At 36.3% G+C, this 18,866-nt stretch overlaps 1 protein-coding gene across 1 annotated transcript in view; it reads right to left on the bottom strand.

Moving 5' to 3' along the window:
- Positions 1-18,866, bottom strand: part of NAA35 (N-alpha-acetyltransferase 35, NatC auxiliary subunit) — an 81,992-nt gene that overhangs the window by 51,838 nt on the left and 11,288 nt on the right. Inside the window, exons 3-6 of the mRNA XM_017515609.2 lie at positions 16,483-16,516; positions 14,606-14,720; positions 13,636-13,710; positions 11,359-11,526 (exon numbers count right to left, since the gene is read on the bottom strand). Of these exons, the coding sequence (XP_017371098.1) occupies positions 11,359-11,526; positions 13,636-13,710; positions 14,606-14,720; positions 16,483-16,516 (392 nt within the window). The remainder of the gene's footprint in view (positions 1-11,358; positions 11,527-13,635; positions 13,711-14,605; positions 14,721-16,482; positions 16,517-18,866) is intronic.

The raw sequence follows: 18,866 nt of genomic DNA, 5'->3' as shown, positions 1-18,866 counted from the left end.
ACAGCAAAATTTCTGGACTCTTAAAAGAAACAGTGAGCATCAAATTCAAGTGAGGTACTATATCCCATAAACAGTAAGAAAATAGTCAATGTCCTTAGTCTCAAAGAACTCAGGGGTATTTTATATGACTCACGTGATCGAGTCCAAAAAAAAAAAAAATACAAACCTCATCACATTACAGAGCTATGTAAGTTTATCCTCTAGATGAAGTTTATACTTTGTCTCTACTTGAACATCAAACATGATTCTCAAATTTTACATCTCCAAAAAGGAGCCTGATGCCCACGTTCCTAGGGTTTACAATATCACTAAATGGCACTATTATCTATCTACAGTTGCTCAAGCAGAAACCCTGGCCTCGGCTCCTATCATTTTTCTACATCCTGTATCAAATCCATCAGAAAACACTGTAGGCTTTATCTTCAAATTCTAGTCTAACTACTTCTCACCCTTTCACAGCTATCTCTAGTTGAAGTCACCACTATCACTCACTCTCATAACCACCTCCAGACAACTCCCCCACCTACCACCTTAGTCGCTGCTATAATTTATACACCAGCGCAAAGCTGAGGGATTGTCTAAAAGTCAGATCATGTCACTTCCTATTCAAAACCTTTCAATAGTTTTCTACCTCACAGTAAAATCCCAAAGCCCACCATGGCTTCTACAGCCCTACATCACATGGCCCTGGTCTCCTTCACCAACCTTACTTCCTACCCCTCCACATTCACCACACTGCAGTCTGACAGGTCTTTCTTGTTGTCATTCAGACATACCAAACACATTCTCCTTTCAGGATTCCCACATCAAAAGGATTTTCTTCAAAATATTTACAAGGCTTCATCCCTTCCTATATTCCAGCCTTTGTTCTAATGCCAATTCCTCAAATAGAGATTTCCCTGTGCATTCTAAGGCAGCACCCTCCACCATTTTATATCCCCTTACCCTACTTTACTTTTCTTCATGGCACTTATCACCACCTGATATTATACATGTATTTAATTACATATACATTGACTATCTGTCCCAAGAAAGGTATAATACATGAGATCATGGCTTTATTTGCTGCTTTACCTCCAGGACTTAGAAGAGTGCTAAACAGACTTCCATTCGGTAAATATGTGTTCAACGAATGACTTATTCCAGGGCAGAAGTCATACACTGAAAAGGCAGGTTATCTTCCTAAATACATCTGGCTGGTTACAACATATACTAGGGAATGGTAGAGACTAGCAAATTGGAAGACATATGCTTCATTTAAAAGGAGTCAGCCACTACTTATCCTGTTGTGGCTATGAATCAATACAGGACCAGTGTGGTCAGGTGTCCTAATTTTTTTGAAGAAAAATCTAGGTTTTTCTTTTTCAATGTAAATTATTCCCCCACTACTCCTCTGCCTTTTTCCTTTTTTTGAGACAGGGTCTCGCTCTGTCACCCAGGCTCAAGTGTAGTGATGCAAACTCAGCTCACGGTAACCTCCACCCCGCTCTGGGCTCAAGCAATCCTCCCACCTCAGCCTCCTAGGTAGCTGGGAATACAGGCATGCACCACCTTACTGGGCTAATTTTTGTGTGTGTTTTTAGTAGAGATGGGGTCTCGCCATGTTGTCCAGGCTGGTCTCAAACTCCTAAGCTCAAACAATCCACCCACCTCAGCCTCCCAAAGTGCTGGGATTACAGGCATGAGTCAACACACCCAGCCTCATCTTCTTTTTAAAAAACTAGACCAATACTGTGTAAGAAAAAAACCAAAAATATCCATAAACCTTATCTGTAAGTTTGCTAACAAGAGTCTAAGGAAAACTATCTTTCTGGAAGAACACCACAGGTCCTCAGTATATAAACCTTAGTAATAAGAATTTTATCTAAGTTATTGGATAAGTGAGAGCAGGAGAGTCATGTAAACAGCCTGCTACCATTAAAGATCACTCTTGAGGATTTGTGGACTTGAGGGCAGAAGTCATAGTGAAACTAGGGAGACCAGACATTGGACTCTATTCAACAGTCCAAGCAAGAGCTGATGATGACTTGGATTGGGATTCCAACAATGGGGAGGGTAAGAAGTTGTTAAAATCAGGATATTATTTCAAAGGTAGAGCTAACATGATATGCTGATGAAATGAATGTGAATATGAGGTAAACTGTACAACAGAGCATCATTTTTAAGGTTTTGGTCTAAGCAAGTAATGGTACCATTTCCTTCGATAAGGCAGTCTCTGGAAGGAGAAGGTATAATTTTGGTTATATCAAGTTTGTAATTTATTTGGTCATCCAAGTGGAGATTTCAGATTTCACTTGCTTGAAACTGAAAGTCAGGAAAGACTCAAGGATATAAGTATAAATTTGGACTTCACCAGTGTGTAGTTAGTTGATATTGAATGCCACAGAACTAGAGAAAATCAACCAACCTAGGGAGCGGTTACGGAGAATGGAGTGAGTCCATGAGTACTCTAGCAATTAGACAAGCAAGCACAGGGACTGGACTAACTAGTAAGGCAGAAAGAAATCCAAAAGACGGGTATCAAGAACCCAAACAGAAAAAAAATATTTCACAATATGTCAACTGGGTCTAATGATAGAGAGGGAGGAGTGAGAACACTGAATTTAGCAAGATGGCTAAAGACCAGTTCTCTGTAGCGGTGGTGAAGAATGAGCATTTGGAGTAAATAAAGAGAAAATGAAAGAAAAAGTAAAGTAGGCAAATCATTAAAGAAGTTTATCGTGGTGAGTAGCTGAGAAATGGGACTATAGATACAAGGAGCCATGGGATCAAGGAAACTGGTGTTTTCAAATGAATGTAAAGTATGTTTACATGCCAGTAAGAGAACTCGAGTAATGAAGGAGGGACTAATAATGCAATACAAAGATTTATTAACTGCAGTAGGCAAGAGGGTATGGAATCCGGAACATAAGTGGAAGAGCTGAGCTTTGATTGTTTATAGGAATACTTTCATCTTAACAGGAGAGAAGACAGAGTTTGTGAATATCAACAAACAGGTTAGCACTTATGATAGTGACAATATGAAACCTTTGAGATTAAGTTGCAGACTATGATGCCCCTTTATTTCTAAATAATTTAGTGTTATTTCCTAAAAACAAAATCTTCTTCTTGCATAACCACAGTACAATTACCAAATACAGAAATTCACGTCTCTAATCTCCTTTAATCTGGGATATTTCCTCTGCCTTAACATTCACATCTGACATTTTGAAGTATGTTTTCAAATAGTACTTCAAAGTAGCATATTTTGAATAGTACTTTGTACTATACAGTCATTTTGTAATATATCCCTCAGTAATGGGTGTGCCTGATGTTTCTTCAAGATTGATAGTTATATCATATTTGATAGGAATATCATAGAAGTGATGTTGTGTCCTTCCCAGAGCACTGTATCAGTAGGCACATGTCAATCTGTCCAATTACTGATAATACTGGCCCCTTAACTAAGGTGCTATCTGCCAACTTTCTCCATGACAAAGTTATCATTTTTCCTTTTATAATTAATAAGTTATCTGGTAGAAAGATATTTTGAGACTAGGTACATATCCTGTGTCTCATTATACTTTTGCCCAGTAGTTTCAGCATCATTTGATGATTGCCAGAAATAATTATTTAAAAACTGTACTCTTCACAAAATACTATGAAGCCAAAACATTAATATTTTAGATATACTGAGTTAAATAAAATAAAGCGTTAAAATTATTTTCACCCATGGCCACTAGAACACTAAATTGAACTATACATGTGGCTTACACTGTTTTTCTATTGTATAGTTCTGGTTTACCGAATGAGATGACAGACAAGAACCACCATTAAGGTAGCAAACCAGGAAAGAAAAGCATCTTAAAGGCCAAGCAACGTATGTGTTTTGAGGACAGAGTGATGCCTAGGTTAAAATATGCTGATAATTCAAGTTTAAGACCAAATCTAACCACTGGATTTAACACTGAGGTCTTTGATGACTGTGACACAGTTTTGGTGAAAGGTGTAAAGCCTGACTGCAGCAGAGAGAGAAAGAAGAAAACCAGTGACAGTGAGTACAAACACATTCTTTTTTTAAACAGACAGGGTCATTCGACTGCCCAGACTGGAATGGAGTAGAAATTGCAGCTCACCATAGCCTCAAACTCCCGGGCTCAAGTGATCTTCCTGCCTCAGCCTCCCAAGTAGCTGGGACTACAGAAGTGTACCACATCACCATGCCTGGCTAGATTTTTAATTTTTGTAGAGACAGGGTCTTGCTATGTTTCCCAGTCTGTGTGTACCCCTTTTAAACAGGATCTGGCTGAAAAGAAGAATTAAGGTACGTGAAGATAAGAAGATGAAGGACAATATTATGCTAAGAAATGATAGATTTAACAAGAGTAATATAAAGCACATTTGTGTGCTGATACAGATGATCTAGCAGAGGGGTAAATTCATTATGCAAAGAACACAGGGACAATTGCTAGAGTAATATATTTGAAGATATCAAGTATGAGATCAATGCACAAGCAGATGTTATCACCCTTAAGAATAAAGAAGGTCCATCTACATAACACAAAAACAGAAAAATATAGGGCACATGTAGGCAGGTGGGAAGACTACTTCTATTTATATGGCAAATAGCAACTTACTAAATAAATGTGAGGGTAGGGGAAACTTTTTTTTTTTTTTTTTAAGACATACCAGGTCTTAAAATCTACCTTCTTGCCTCTCTGAAGAGCTGGAAATATTCCACCAAGCAAAATAATAAAGGCATGTGGGCCAGATAACAAGGGACCTAACAAAACAGAGAGGGAAATGAAATTCCTAGGAAAACAAATAACAAAAAACTAGAATGACACAGTTGTGTAGTGGGCCTAGAACACAAGTGATGCAGCCTGAACCTAGAGAACAAGAAGATTTCAAGAGGAGCATTTTCAAAAAAAAATATACAACTGACAGATTACCTGATAGGTTCCACAATCATGGGCAAAAAAAAAAAAACTGGGGAGAAGTACATAGAAAAATAAGCAAATAAAAAAGAAGAGACAGTATATAAGTATATACTACTTTGGCTCACCTCTCATTAATATTTATATAATCACAGTAATATCAAAGCTGCATAATGATTTGGGGCAAGGGCAGGGGCAATATATGATATATTCTGATCTATTCTAACATTATCATAGCTAAAGTTAACAAATCCTTAAATCTAGAAGTTAGCATGTAAGATTATCCAGATATTTGAAAATAATATGGAAAAAAAAAAAGTAAAAAAAAAAAGAGCAGAGACAACATCACCATTCCTGGCTAAATTTTTAATTTTTTTGTAGAGATGGGGTATTGCTATGTTGCCCAGGCTTGTGTATCCCTTTTTAAAAGGCTCTGGCTAAAAATAAGAATTAAGGTAATTCTCCTCATAAGTCTTGCAGGCTATTTAACTTATGAAACTACAAACAAGTATTAGTACTTTTATTAAAATGTACACACACGCACACCCCACTTAAAATTTTCACATAGCAAATATGATGAGGATACCTGTTTTTAGGAAGATAACTGGTGGTCATATGGAGAATGAACTAGAAAGAAAACACTGGACCAGAGAGAAGAGTTCAGAAACTCCCCAAAGTTTCTCCAAAGAAGCCAAATCTAAAGTTGATGAACTAAAGCAGAAAGGATGAGAGAAAAGAAAAACAGTGCCCTGATTCAAGGCATCTGCAAGCCAAAGCAAAACAACCTGGATGTAGGGGGTAAGAGGGAAGAGGTAATCAAAGATAACACTCACAGTACGATATTACAAGACACAGAATGCAAAAGGAAAAATGTTTTGACAGGGCTCCCATTTTGCACATGTGAGCAAGATGTTAAGAAAGAAATCTGAAAATGTCTCCAGATCAAAGACATACCTGAGTTCAAAATACACCAGCAGCTAAGAACTCCAGAAACATCCAATTAAAATAAATAATTTGCTAATTATAAACCATTCTTATTTATTCATCACTAGGTCTCTTGAAGAGTTTTTACTAGGTCATCAGTATGTTTTTCTAATTATATAAGACTAAAACAAACTTATCTGGAAAATCTGAAATATTTAGCAAAACGAAGAAAATAGAATCTTTTGGCCCAGGAGCAAACTTTTGGATTTATCTCTTTCCAGTTTTATTTTTACATAGTTGGCTACAATGCTGCTTTTTTTAACCTTCTGACATATGCATTTCTCCATGTTATTAAGCACTCTTTCATCATGTTAATAACTACATACTCAATATACATAATTATGGATAACAAATTATCCATAATTTATTTCAACCAGAACCCTAATGGTGGCATTCTGGTTGGTGTCAATTGTTCACTACTGAAAACTCTGGTTAACATATTTCGGCATAAAGTGCCCACATTTCTAATTACTTCCTTTTTTGTTACTGTTGTTGAGATGAAGTCTCGCTGTCACCCAGGCTGGAGTGCAGTGGTGTAATTTCAGCTCACTCCAACCTCCATCTCCCAGGTTCAAGCAATTCTCTCATCTCAGCCTCCCAAGTAAGTATGACTACAGGCACGTACCACTATGCCCAGCTATGTTTGTATTTTCAGTAGAGACAGGGTTTCACCATGTTGGCTAGGCTGGTCTCAAACTACTGACCTCAGGTGATTTGCCTGTCTTGGCCTCCCAGAGTGCTGGGATTACAGGCGTGAGGCTCAATGCCTGGCCTAATTATTTAAGGCTGAGTTATAGAGGTGAAATAACTAGTCTAAATGATACCAGTATTTTTAAGATTCTTGATATACATATTATTAAACTGTTTGCCAAAACAGCTATGCTAATGTATTCCCACTAGTAAAAACTGAAGTGTCAACTTACTGCATCCCTGCCAACATTGAACATTTTCATTTTTGAAATTATATTGATGAAAATCAACCAATTCTAGGAGCTGGGAAATCTGAGATCAAGAAGTGGGTGGGGTTAAAAAAAAAAAGAAAGAAAAACATCAAACTACTCACTTTTATTTATATTTCCTGGATTATAGTGAAGCTAAATTTAAAAAATGTTATAGCCATTTGATAACCTTCCTTCATAAAATAAGCAACTTATTTTATTGCCCATTTATTCATTTGGGCCTGAGTGTATACTTTATTTGAACATAATTAATAAAGATTAATTATCTTTGTATCTTTATTTTTCCTAAAAGTTTTTCTATCACTCTTGTCCTGTTAATCTCTTCCTTTAAGATTTCTCCCATTCCTAGTAAGTCCTTCATTCGGAATACAAATAGATGTTCAATTACAAGCCAGGTGCTAGGGCTCATGGCTCTAATTCCAGACAGCACTTTGGGAGGCTGAGGTGGGAACATCACTTGAGGCCAAGAGTTTAACACCAGCCTAGCCAACAAAGCAAAATCCAGTCTTTACAAAAAATTTAAAAAATAGCCACGTGACGTGGTTCAAATCTGTAGTCTTAACTACTTGGAAGGCGGAGGCAATGTATTGCTGGAGCATAGGAGTTCAAGGCTACCAGTGAGCTACAATCATGCCTCTTCACTCCAGCCTGGGTAACAAAGTGGAACCTTCTAAAAATAAAATTCAATCATAATTTCTTCTGTTATTAAAAAACTTATTTTAGTTTATTTAGGAACAAAATAATGCAGACACACCATAAAAATCCCAAAAGAGCAAACAAGTGTATACCCCAGCCCTCAAGACCTGGTCTGGAACTCCTGTTCTCAAGATTCACTGGCCTTGGCCTCCCAAAGTGCTGGGATTACAGGCATGAGCCACCGCACGCGGCCCCTATATCCCTTTTTAAAAAAGAAAAAAGTGGTAACAAGCTACATACATGCTTTACTATACCTGAGTTTCCTCACTTTAAAAATCCAACTTTATCTCTACACATAAATCAACCTTTTTTTTTTTCAAATTTTTAAAAATTGATCTCCTTTTTAAAGGCAGTAAAATCCTTTTCTCTTTGGAGACAGGGTCTCACTCTGCACACAAAGTAGAGTGCAATGGCACAATCACAGCTCACTGCAGCCTTGACCTTCCCAGACTCAGGTGATCTTTCAACCTCAGCCTCTCTAGCAGCTAAGACTACAGGTATACACCACCACACCCGGCTAAGTTTTGTAAAGACAGGGTCTCAAGATGTTGCCTAGGCTGGCCTCGAACTCCTGGGCTCAAGCCATTTATCCACCTTGTCCTTCCAAAATGCTGGGATTATAGGCATGAGCCACCACACCTGGCCAGCAGCAAAATACTTGGTTGTATGAATGTGACATCTTTCAATTAGTCTCCTACTGATGGACACTGAGGTAGTTTCCAGACTAGTTACTACAAACAATTCTATAATTAATGTCCTTGTACTAGGTCTCTGTGTACAAACACAAATATAATTGTAGGATAAAGTGCTAGAGCTGAAACTGCTGAGTCAAGATGTGCATTTTAGATTATGACAGATATCACCACATTGCACTTTTTTAAAGGTGTAAGAGTTTACACTCCCATCAAACAAGTCTTGTAGAGTAGAATGTCAAGGGCTGACTGATCAATGTGGAAAGTGTACTAGAATAAAAAAGTACAAATTTTGCAACCATCACAGTAAACATTAGTGCAGGCAAGCACCATCAATAGATGTTTGATCTAAGAGGAGAGACTTTAGTCAGTAGGATATTTTTATGGTCTTTAAGTGTATCCCAAGACTGCTTAAATACAAAGGGGGAAAAAAAAATAGTAACCATACGGTAATCAGACAAAATCTTTATGGACTGATCAAAATAATATCACCATTGAAGGGCAGACAGACTGTATACCTCCAGATGTGACAACCTGAAAAACATAAATTGCTTATGTTGTATTCCAGCCAAGATTCCACAATCTAAATATAATAATAAGGAAAAAACAGATAAACCCAAGTGAGGCATAGCCTATTAAGAAATGAAAAGCAGGACAAGCCTGTGTTCACAAAAATATCAATGTCAATGGAGACAAAGAAAAGCTAAGATACTGATGTAGCTTAAAGAATACTACAGAGATATGCAATTAAATGCAGGACATAATTCTAGACTGGATCCTGTGTTGTAGGGGAAAAAACACTAAGAAGAATTAACAGAAATGGAATTAACAGAAATGGAATCTGAATAGTGCACTGTTATTACAGATTTGTTGAAGTTGATAATTGTGTCTTGGTTCTGTAGGACAGTGCCGTTTTTCTTCAGAGAAGCACACTAAAGTGTCACGGGGAAGAAAGCTGTAATGGGCACAACTTACACAGTCCAGGAAAAGACATACATACATATATACATGAGAGAGAGAGAGCATGCACGTAAGCACGTGTGTAAGTGAAAAAAGCAAATGGGACCAAATGTTAACAGTAGTTGAATCTGCATACAAATTATATGTTCTTTGTGCTGGTTACCATAATTGCTGTTAATCTGAAATTACTCCCCAATAAAATGTTCTGAAAAAAGACTAAAAAGTGGAAAAGAATAACCATGCATATCATTCATAGACACACACACAGAGTATTTAAGTACCTGTTTTCCCATCCTCATCAACCTTACAAAAAAATTTCTAATTTTTGTCAACAATGGGTAAAATCATGATATTTCAGTTTTAATTTGCATTAAAGTGAGGTTAAGCATCTTACATTTACAGGCCATTTTATTTTCTGTGAACTATCTTCTCCTGATTTTTAAATAACTTTTTCATACTTAACGCATTTCAGCTATCTGAAATTTTGATATGAAATGATGATAAAGTAACTTTCAAGGGTGCTAATCAATCATTAATGCACTGTTGTCCAAAGAATCCTTTCTCTGCCCCACTGATTTTGATGTTCTTTTAGTTGTACTTTGAAAATATAAGTATTTAAAATAATCTGTATTTCTCTTCTCACTCACACTAATCTTTTTAAAATTTCATCCAAATGGATAAGATTTTCCATAATGATACTCTTATCAATACAAACATGTAAATAACCAATGACTGTATAAAAAGTAGACGCTATTTCATAAACAACTCACAAAACCATATGGAAAGGCGTAGTGGTTCACGCCTATAATTCCAGAACTTTGGGAGGCCAAGGCAGGTGGATCACCTGAGGTCAGGAGTTTGCAACCAGCCTGACCAACATAATGGAACTGGGTCTCTACTAAAACACAAAATTAGCTGGGCATGGTGGTGCACGCCTGTAATCCCAGCTACTAGGGAGGATGAGGCAGGAGAATCGCTTGAACCCAGGAGGTGGAGGTTGTAGTGAGCTGAGATTGTGCCATTGCATTCCAGCCAGGGCAACAGAAACAAAACTCCATCCCCCACTCCCAAAAAAAGCCATACCTTCAAATATGGACAAACATATTGGGTATATATTTTATTATTCTCACATACACAGTATAAATTGAAAAAAGTTTTACATACTACACACAGAACCATTGTTGAATCCTAAGAAATTTATTCTGGACCAGCAACAGCACTAAAAAGAAACATCGGTTTCAACAGAAGAATTTAACAAAAATAATTAGTTATCAATAACTTCAAATGCTAACACATTTTCCCTTACAATTTTTTTTTTTTTTTGTAATCCTAGGTTGAGATGCAATTCCCTTAAAATTATCAGCATCTGAAAACTTACTTTTTATGCTAAAGGGAAAAAAAATCTTTCTATGTCTAAAACTCAAAATACTTTCTCAGGTGAGGCACTTAGGACAAACTAGAGGAAAACGTCTATACCCTAAAATATTCTTTTGTTCTCCTTAGCTCTCTTTTTGTGTTATAACTTTTAAGAGACTTGAGGACAAGGGCTGTCTCATTTTTCTCTGGGAATTCCCACAACATCCAAAAACAGTACTTGCACATCTGCACATACAGATACTCAATGAATGACACTGACAGAAAGAATATATGCTAAGATGAAAGCCCTTCTTGGAGAGGACTGAATTACTTTACCCAATATATCTACAATGGCAAGAGAATTACTTTTTAAAACTGTTTTTAACTATACATGTAGATAAAAGTACGCACCACAAAATCATTTAAATACTTCACAGTGAATAAGGCAGTCAATGAACTTTAGGAATTCTTTTCTTTTTTTTTTGAGACAGTTTTGCTTTGTTGCTCTGTTGCCCAGGCTGGAATGCAGTGGTTCAATCTCAGCTCACTGCAACCCCCTCCTAGGTTCAAGCAACTCTCGTGTCTCAGCCTCCCAAGTAGCTGGGATTACAGGCACATGCCACCACACCTGGTTAATTTTTTATTTTTAGTAGAGACAGGGTTTCACCATGTTGTCCAGGCTGGTCTCAAACTCCCAACCTCAGGTGATCTGCTCACCTTGGCTCCCAAAGTGCTGGGATTACAGGCATCAGCCACCACACCTAGCCAAGGAATTCTCAGATTACCAAATCTTACCTCTTCAAAAACAGCAGCTTTATTTACTTTTTCCCTTGCAATGTCACAGATTTTCAAGATTCCCAGAGCAAAAGCCTTCATAGCAGGATCTTCTATAAAGTCTGGATTATGAATGTAAAGGCACGTAAATACTGTCTGTGCCAACGAATGGCCTTCTAACCATGTTATCTATAAAGAAACAAAAGAGTACATATTTAAGGTGATTAACTGAGTCTGCAAAGTCTAAATTTATCCTAGAGTCAAATGCCAGAGCACCATAGACCCAAATAAGATTAATCACAAGACTTAAAAAAAGACAAGTTAGAATTTACTTTCATTAATTAACGTTTTTCAAGTGTCTATGGGAATCACTGTCGTATATAAATAAGTTTGCATAATATGTTAGAGATTAATGAAATTAAGATTGTCTCTTTATGTAGCATCCAAAGAAATTTATTCTATAACGTAGGCAATAAAAAACCACAAACTGGAAAATTCACTATTTTAGAACTAATCAGGTCCTTAGATACTCACTGAACTTTATAATCCTTACCACCACAACCCAGCCAACACCATATCTCACCTAGATTATTGCAAGAAACTAGATAGGTTTTTCTGCTTCCCATCTTTAATACTCTCAACCAGAGATCTTTCTCAAACACTAAGATTTTATACTATTTTACTGAGTGCCCACTGTATGTCCGGCATCATGTACTAGAGGGTTGGGAATACCAACATTAGGCAAAATTGGGTAACTACTATGTCCAGAATATTATGCTAGTTTATTTTCATATATTTTATCTCATTTTTTCCTAGCACTTTGAGAAAGGTGGTATTTTTCTCTTTTTACATGTAAAGAAACAGAGTAAGAGTTATCATTTGCCCAAGTTTATAGTTATTTTTACACTAAAGCCCAAGAATTCTGCAAAAAAGTGAGACATGTACTACTGCATTGCAAAATGACAAATGTTTGTGAAAAACTTTGTAATTAAGGTGTGTATTTGGTATTAACTAGTGTGCAGAAGAGAGACTTTCCAAACTAAAATCCATCTGCCTTTTAAAGTCCAGGATTTTAAATACAGTCCCAAGACTCTCACAGAATAGTTCCTCAACTTTGGCAAAAATCTTACCTCTGTTTACCCTTCCTGCCTTTTCCACTACTCTCCACTATTCCCACACTCCTACCTGGCTCCCTGCCAGACTTCAGCCTTAAGCATCTATTTATGATTTTCCAAAATGAACCTTTTCACATTGCCATGCCCATGCAATATAGCCTCTTTGTCTACTAAACCATGAATCTTCGTGTCATATACCTACCATTCTTCAGTACCTCATACCAGTATCACTTCCTTTCTACACAGCCTTTCTTACTTCTCAGATGTAATTAACTCCTCCTCTCTGTTCCCACAGCACCATTATAAAAGCATTTACATGTTGTTTCTTCACATGTCTGTTCCCAGCAATCCTTTACCTCCTTTCTTTACTCCACCCACTAGGCCTGTAAACTGCTAAAAGGTAATACAGAAATCTTTGAGAGACAGCTTCAGAAGATGAAGAATCAGGATTAGGATTCTGGCTAGGCCCCTCCCAAGCAATGTAACCACAGGCAGTAAGATAATACAGAGATCTAATAAAGCTCATGTAAAACATAGGTGAAAACTATACATATAAAACACCTAATTACACATACTAGCAATCAATAAATGTTGAATGAACAAATGAATAAATTTTACGCATTTCTAAGAAGAATGATTTAATGTTAATTTAAAAAGAAAGAGATGGTCAGAAAGCAGGGGGAAGTGGAAAGTAGTACAAATGAGAATTTCTCCACAAACAATACTTTCTAGGGAAGACATAATTCAGCATATCCAAATCACTAAAAAATTTTCTTCACAGAAGATGGCCAGTTTACTACAATTTATCCTAGATTAAAAAAAAAAAAAAAAAACTCTCCAAAGCCACTGTATAGCTGTTTCAATTTCATGATTATTTATGAAACTTTCCAATTACAGGCTTATTTCTTGAGTAACTTGAGAATGAAAAGAGTGTAATGAACAATGGCTATAATATTATCTTCACTGACAAGAAAATATCCCTTCACCCAGAAAACTATAAAGTAAAATCAAGTAGATGACAAGATGAAATGCTATTACCTAGCCTGCTAATCGTATGCACATCTTTACTAGACCCAATATTACATTTATTTCAAACTCAGCATTAGTGTATAGGCTTTTAAAGCACAGAATTCAGGTAAATCACAGTTTTCAAATTAACCAATAGTCTTATTTCCATTCTTACCAAACAGCAAAAACATGTATCCATAATCCCTATCAGTTCAGGCAAGGTGAGATCTTTAATTTTAATAGTGCCATCCTAAAAGGGAGGAAGAATGTGACATATAAGCAGAAATTTTTTTAAATTTATGTGTAATACACTATGTATAGTAGCATTTTAGATTTCAATATTTAAAAACAATTCTAAGAAAATAATTATCTTATCATCTGATAAAACTATCATACCAAATTAACTCTGTATTCTTAAAAACTATACATCTTATAAATTTTTAATTGACAAATAATAATTGTAAAAACAATACATCTTAGGTTTTCAATAAGAAAAATCAAAATGATAAAGGCCTTCACATAAAATGAAAAGCCAAATATCAACAAGTATTTTAAAAGCACAGTTCAAATCAACTTTAAGCATTAATGTAAATCATTTTAATGATCCATAACTACTTAGAAAACTAAATAAAGATTATTTAAAACACTTACCTTAAGTTGGTTAAATATATTTCTTGTAAATTTTGTCTACAATATCCATTTGCTTAGCAAATCTTTCTTCATAAAATATGTAAAACCAAACTCTATGGCAAGTATAAGTGAATTTCTAAAGCAATTTTAATTTCACTACACGTATTCTCCTTGTGTAAATTTACTTCTATGTATTCACATATTAATATACAAAATTTAATTCCCAAGCCAATTTTCCTGATATTTGAATAAATAGCCAAATGCTTTCAAAAATTAATTTTAAAAGTACACAAATGCACAAATTTAGAGCAAGGTTTTAATGAAGATCTCAATTTTTCAGATTCTAATAGAGAAACATAACTAAAAGTTTATAACTAATTCTTGTTTATATATTTGAGATGCTTTCAAGAAAATATACTTTAATTAATACAACTTTCATTTCACTATTAAGCACAATGTTTTAACATGCAACAACAAAAGATAAATGGAAACACAGAAAGTACAGTGGTGACTACCTTGATAGCTTGTTCAAAATTGAGAACTTTTCGATTAACTTGGTTTCCAATCATGCCAGCATCCATCTTGGGATCCATCATTTCAATAGCAGACATGGCTTCAAAAAGACCAAATCTGCAAATAAAAAAAAAATGAGCCCACAAATTGTTTTTCAGCCAGTAAGCTTAGTCATATTTTCACAGTGATATAAAATTATACTACTTTTAATAACTATTCTATGTATTTAATCTGCCCAACTTGCTAACACTTCTATTTCAATTAACTGTCCATTGACATAAAAATTATTTCATGTACTTGCCACTCAAATTATTTTACATGTACCAGGAGGAAGAAAAAGATTTCTGTGGTCTCACACTAGACCTAATAAAGAATTCTCAGGGTGGTAGTCCAGCAATCTATGCTTTATTAAGCCCTCCATATGATTCTGACACACACTAAAATTTGAGAAGAACTGGATTTCAGATTCTACCTGCCATTCACCCCAACTGCAATGTTGAATCTTGTCTACTTACTAATTCAATGTTTCATATTCCTAACCTTAAAACTTGAGCCTGGCCATGGCAGTATAGGAACTGGAACTACATACGGGCATATAAACATGAACAAGTATTTCTGTTTGTTTTTCCAGGGTGCTTTGGTTTGAATGCGGTTTGTGTCCACCAAAATTCATGTTAAAACTTGATCCCGAATGTGGTAGTGTTGGGAAGTGGGATCTGGTGGAAAGTATCTGGGGCATGGGGAAGAATCCCCCTGAACAGATTAATCCCCTCCCAGGGAGGTGAGTTCTTGCTCTCCCTGGAACGAATTACAGTTGACTCTTTAAACACGTGTTTGAAGTTTGCACGAGTCCATTTAGACAAAGGTTTTCTCGCACCTGTGCCACCAGAGACTACAAGACTAACTTCCTCTTCCTTCCTCAGCCTACTCAACATGAATATGACAAAGATGAAGACCTTTATGATGATCCACTTAATGAAGAGTAAGTATATTTCCTCTTCCTTATGATTTTCTTCATAACATTTTCTTTTACCTACTTTACTGTAAGAATAAAGGTATATGGCACACATGACATACAAAATATGTGTTAATCAGCTGTTTATGTTATTAGTAAGACTTCCAGTCAACAGTAGGCTACCAGTAGTTAAGTTTTTGGAGGAGTCAAAGGTTATACATGAATTTTTGACTGTGAGGGGGAGGGTCAGCAACCCCCACCCCCAAGTTGTTCAAGGGTCAATGATACTACCCAAGAGAGTGGGTTGTTATAAAGAGTCTGACTTCCTCGGTTTCTCTCTCTTGCATCTTCCCCAACCATGTGATCTTTTTGCACCACATGCCATTTCCTGCTGCTCCCCTTCTGCTTTCCACCATGAGTTGAAGCAGCCTAAAGCTCTCAACAGATGCAGGTGGCCAATGTTGAACCTTCCAGTCACCAGAATTGTGTGCCAAATAAACCTCTTTATAAATTACCCAGTCTCAGGTATTCTGTTTCAACAACACTAAACTGAGTAAGACACAAGGATTCTCATTTACTTTTATCTAGGGACTCAGTCACCCAATTTCTGGTTACCAACCAACCTATCACATATGATATACAACTGATACCTTTTCTTTAAGAAATTCCATATTCAGTAAGTACATCTGCTCTCAAGGAAAGGCCCATAAGTCAGTTTCCCTAGTTTCAACTATTTCACATCACAGCTAGGGTCAGCTGCCCCAAAATAGGTCATAACAGTTAAAAATATATCTATAATTAGTTTTATTTTTACAATTTTGAAATGTAAATTTACTCAAACTTCAAGGAATATTACTTCACATGAGAAAAAAACAGATTGAAATATTACACTACACTATTTTCAAAGGATGCATAAATACTTACAGCTTATCATGAAGTAGTTCTCCCAACTTTAATTCTAAAAAAAGAGAAAAGTCTTTGAATGTCATATTTATATTTAACTTTTAATTCTAAGAAAAAAGACATTAGCATCTGAAAAAATGTGCTTGTATTACTTTAAAATGCATTTTCAAAGAAATACTTATTTCTACTCAATTACTAATAAGTATTATATATAGTATTTGAGTAAATACAAAACAATACTATAAATCAAGTGTTTTCGGAAAAAAAAAATAAAACTTTTGAGAATAAGTGACCCATCACAGGCCACGATATTCTAATCAGAATTACCAACCCCATTTTAAAATCACTCGTCTTATCTCCGCAAGCAAACTTTTACACAGAACTGACTACTACATCTCAAGTTGTTTTTAAACCACTTTTTACCATAATCTAATTTTCTTTTGTTCCAGTAACAATGTCGAAACCATTTTTTAAAATCCTATTTTATTTAAATAATGTAGAAAACACTTGAGTAAACAGCTAATCAAAACAGTGTTTAATCCCTATAAAGCAGTGGTCCTCAACCTTGGCTGCATATTAGTCAGCTGGGAAACTTTGTAAATCCCAAAGTCCAAGCTGCATTCCAAACCAATGCAATCTAGAGTTGGGACCTATACAGTGGTTTTAGGGTACTCCAGATGATTTTAATATGCAGGTATGTCAGAAATCACTTCTATAACATGCTAAGAAGATCGAATATTGATGGCCAAATCCTGTGGAAGGTGTAAAGAAGCAGTTTTCAAAACTTTGGCCAATCTTCCCTAGCCAATTGTTAGTTAAATAACATTAATTTTTAACAGTTCCAGGTACTGAAACAGATAAGAATCACGTATAAAAACACAACAATAGGCTAAGGCTAGCAGATCACTTGAGGTTAGGAGTTTGAGAACAGCCTAGCCAACATGATAAAAGCCCATCAACAAAACAACAACAAAACATAGCAGAACATACACTAGTAATCCAGCAATTCTCAGAGTGGTCTGGGAACCCAGGAGTCTGCAATGTTAAAATTACATTTATAATCATACCAAAACATTCATTGTCTTTTTTTTAATTGTATTGATACCTGTACTACTGACGCAAAAGCAATGATAGGAAGGCAAAAAAGCAACAGAGACCAAAACTGCTGCAGCTCCAGCTCAAATCAAGACAGTGTCCCCAAGCTAAACTAATCATGTACTCTTCACTTCCATGCACTTGCAGCTAAAAAACGACAAAAGCTTTCTTCAATCTCACTTAAGAATGCCCTTGATGATCACTATTCACTAGGAAAATGCAAATTAAAATTACAATGATACCACCTTACACCCATTAAGATGGCTACTACAAAAAAAGAAAACCTGCTGAAAATAACAAGTGTTATGAGGAAGTGGATAAATTGAAACCCTTCGGCATTGCTGGTAGGGTTGTAAAATGGTCAAGACACTGTGGAAAACAGTACAGCAGTTCATTAAAAATTTAAAACAGGACAGATGCAGTGACTCACGCCTGTAATCCCAGCATTTTGGGAGGCTGAGGCAAGAGGACTGCCTAAGCCCAGGAGTTCAAAACCAGCCTGAGCAACATGGTGAGACCCTGTATCTATAAAATATTTTCTTAAATTAGCCAGGCATGGTGGTGCACACCTGTAGTCCTAACTGCTGAGGTGGGAGGATTGCTTGAACCCTGTAGTCTGATGTAGCAGAAAGCCAGGACAGAACCACTGCACTCCAGCCTGGGTGACAGAGCAAGACCCTGTCTCTAAAAAAAACTTTAAACAGAATTACCATATGATCCAGCCAATTCAAACTCTGAACATATATCCAGAAACACTGAAAACAGGGTCTCAAAGAGGTACTTGTATGCTCATGTTCACAGCATTATTCACAATCACTAAAACATGGGCAACAACCCAAGTGGCCACTGACAGATGGAATATACACACAATGGAAAATTACTCAGTCTTAAAAAGTTAGGAAATTCTGACATACTACAACATAGATTAACCTTGAGGACATTATGCTAAGTGAAAAAAGCCAGGCACAAATAGATAAATACTCTATGAGTCCACTTAAATGAAATACTTATAGTAGTCAAAAGTAATACTGTAGGGCCAGGCGTGGTGGCTCATGCCTGTAATCCCAGCACTTTAGGAGGCCAAGGTGGGTGGATTAGAGGTCAGGAGTTCAAGGCCAGCTTGGTCAACATGGTAAAACTCCATCTCTACTAAAAATACAAAATCAGCTGGGTGTGGTGGTGTGCGCCTGTATTCCCAGTTATTGGGGACGCTGAAGCAGGAGAATCACTTGAACTCAGGGGGCAGAGGTTGCAGTGAGCCAAGGTTGCACCATTGCACTCCAGCCTGGGCAAAATAAGCAAAATTCCAC

The sequence above is a fragment of the Cebus imitator genome, unplaced genomic scaffold (genome assembly GCF_001604975.1).
Source record: "Cebus imitator isolate Cc_AM_T3 unplaced genomic scaffold, Cebus_imitator-1.0 Scaffold553, whole genome shotgun sequence".
Taxonomy (NCBI): Eukaryota; Metazoa; Chordata; class Mammalia; order Primates; family Cebidae; genus Cebus; species Cebus imitator.
Note: the sequence above shows the minus strand (reverse complement) of the source record. Positions and strands in the feature narration are given on the sequence as shown.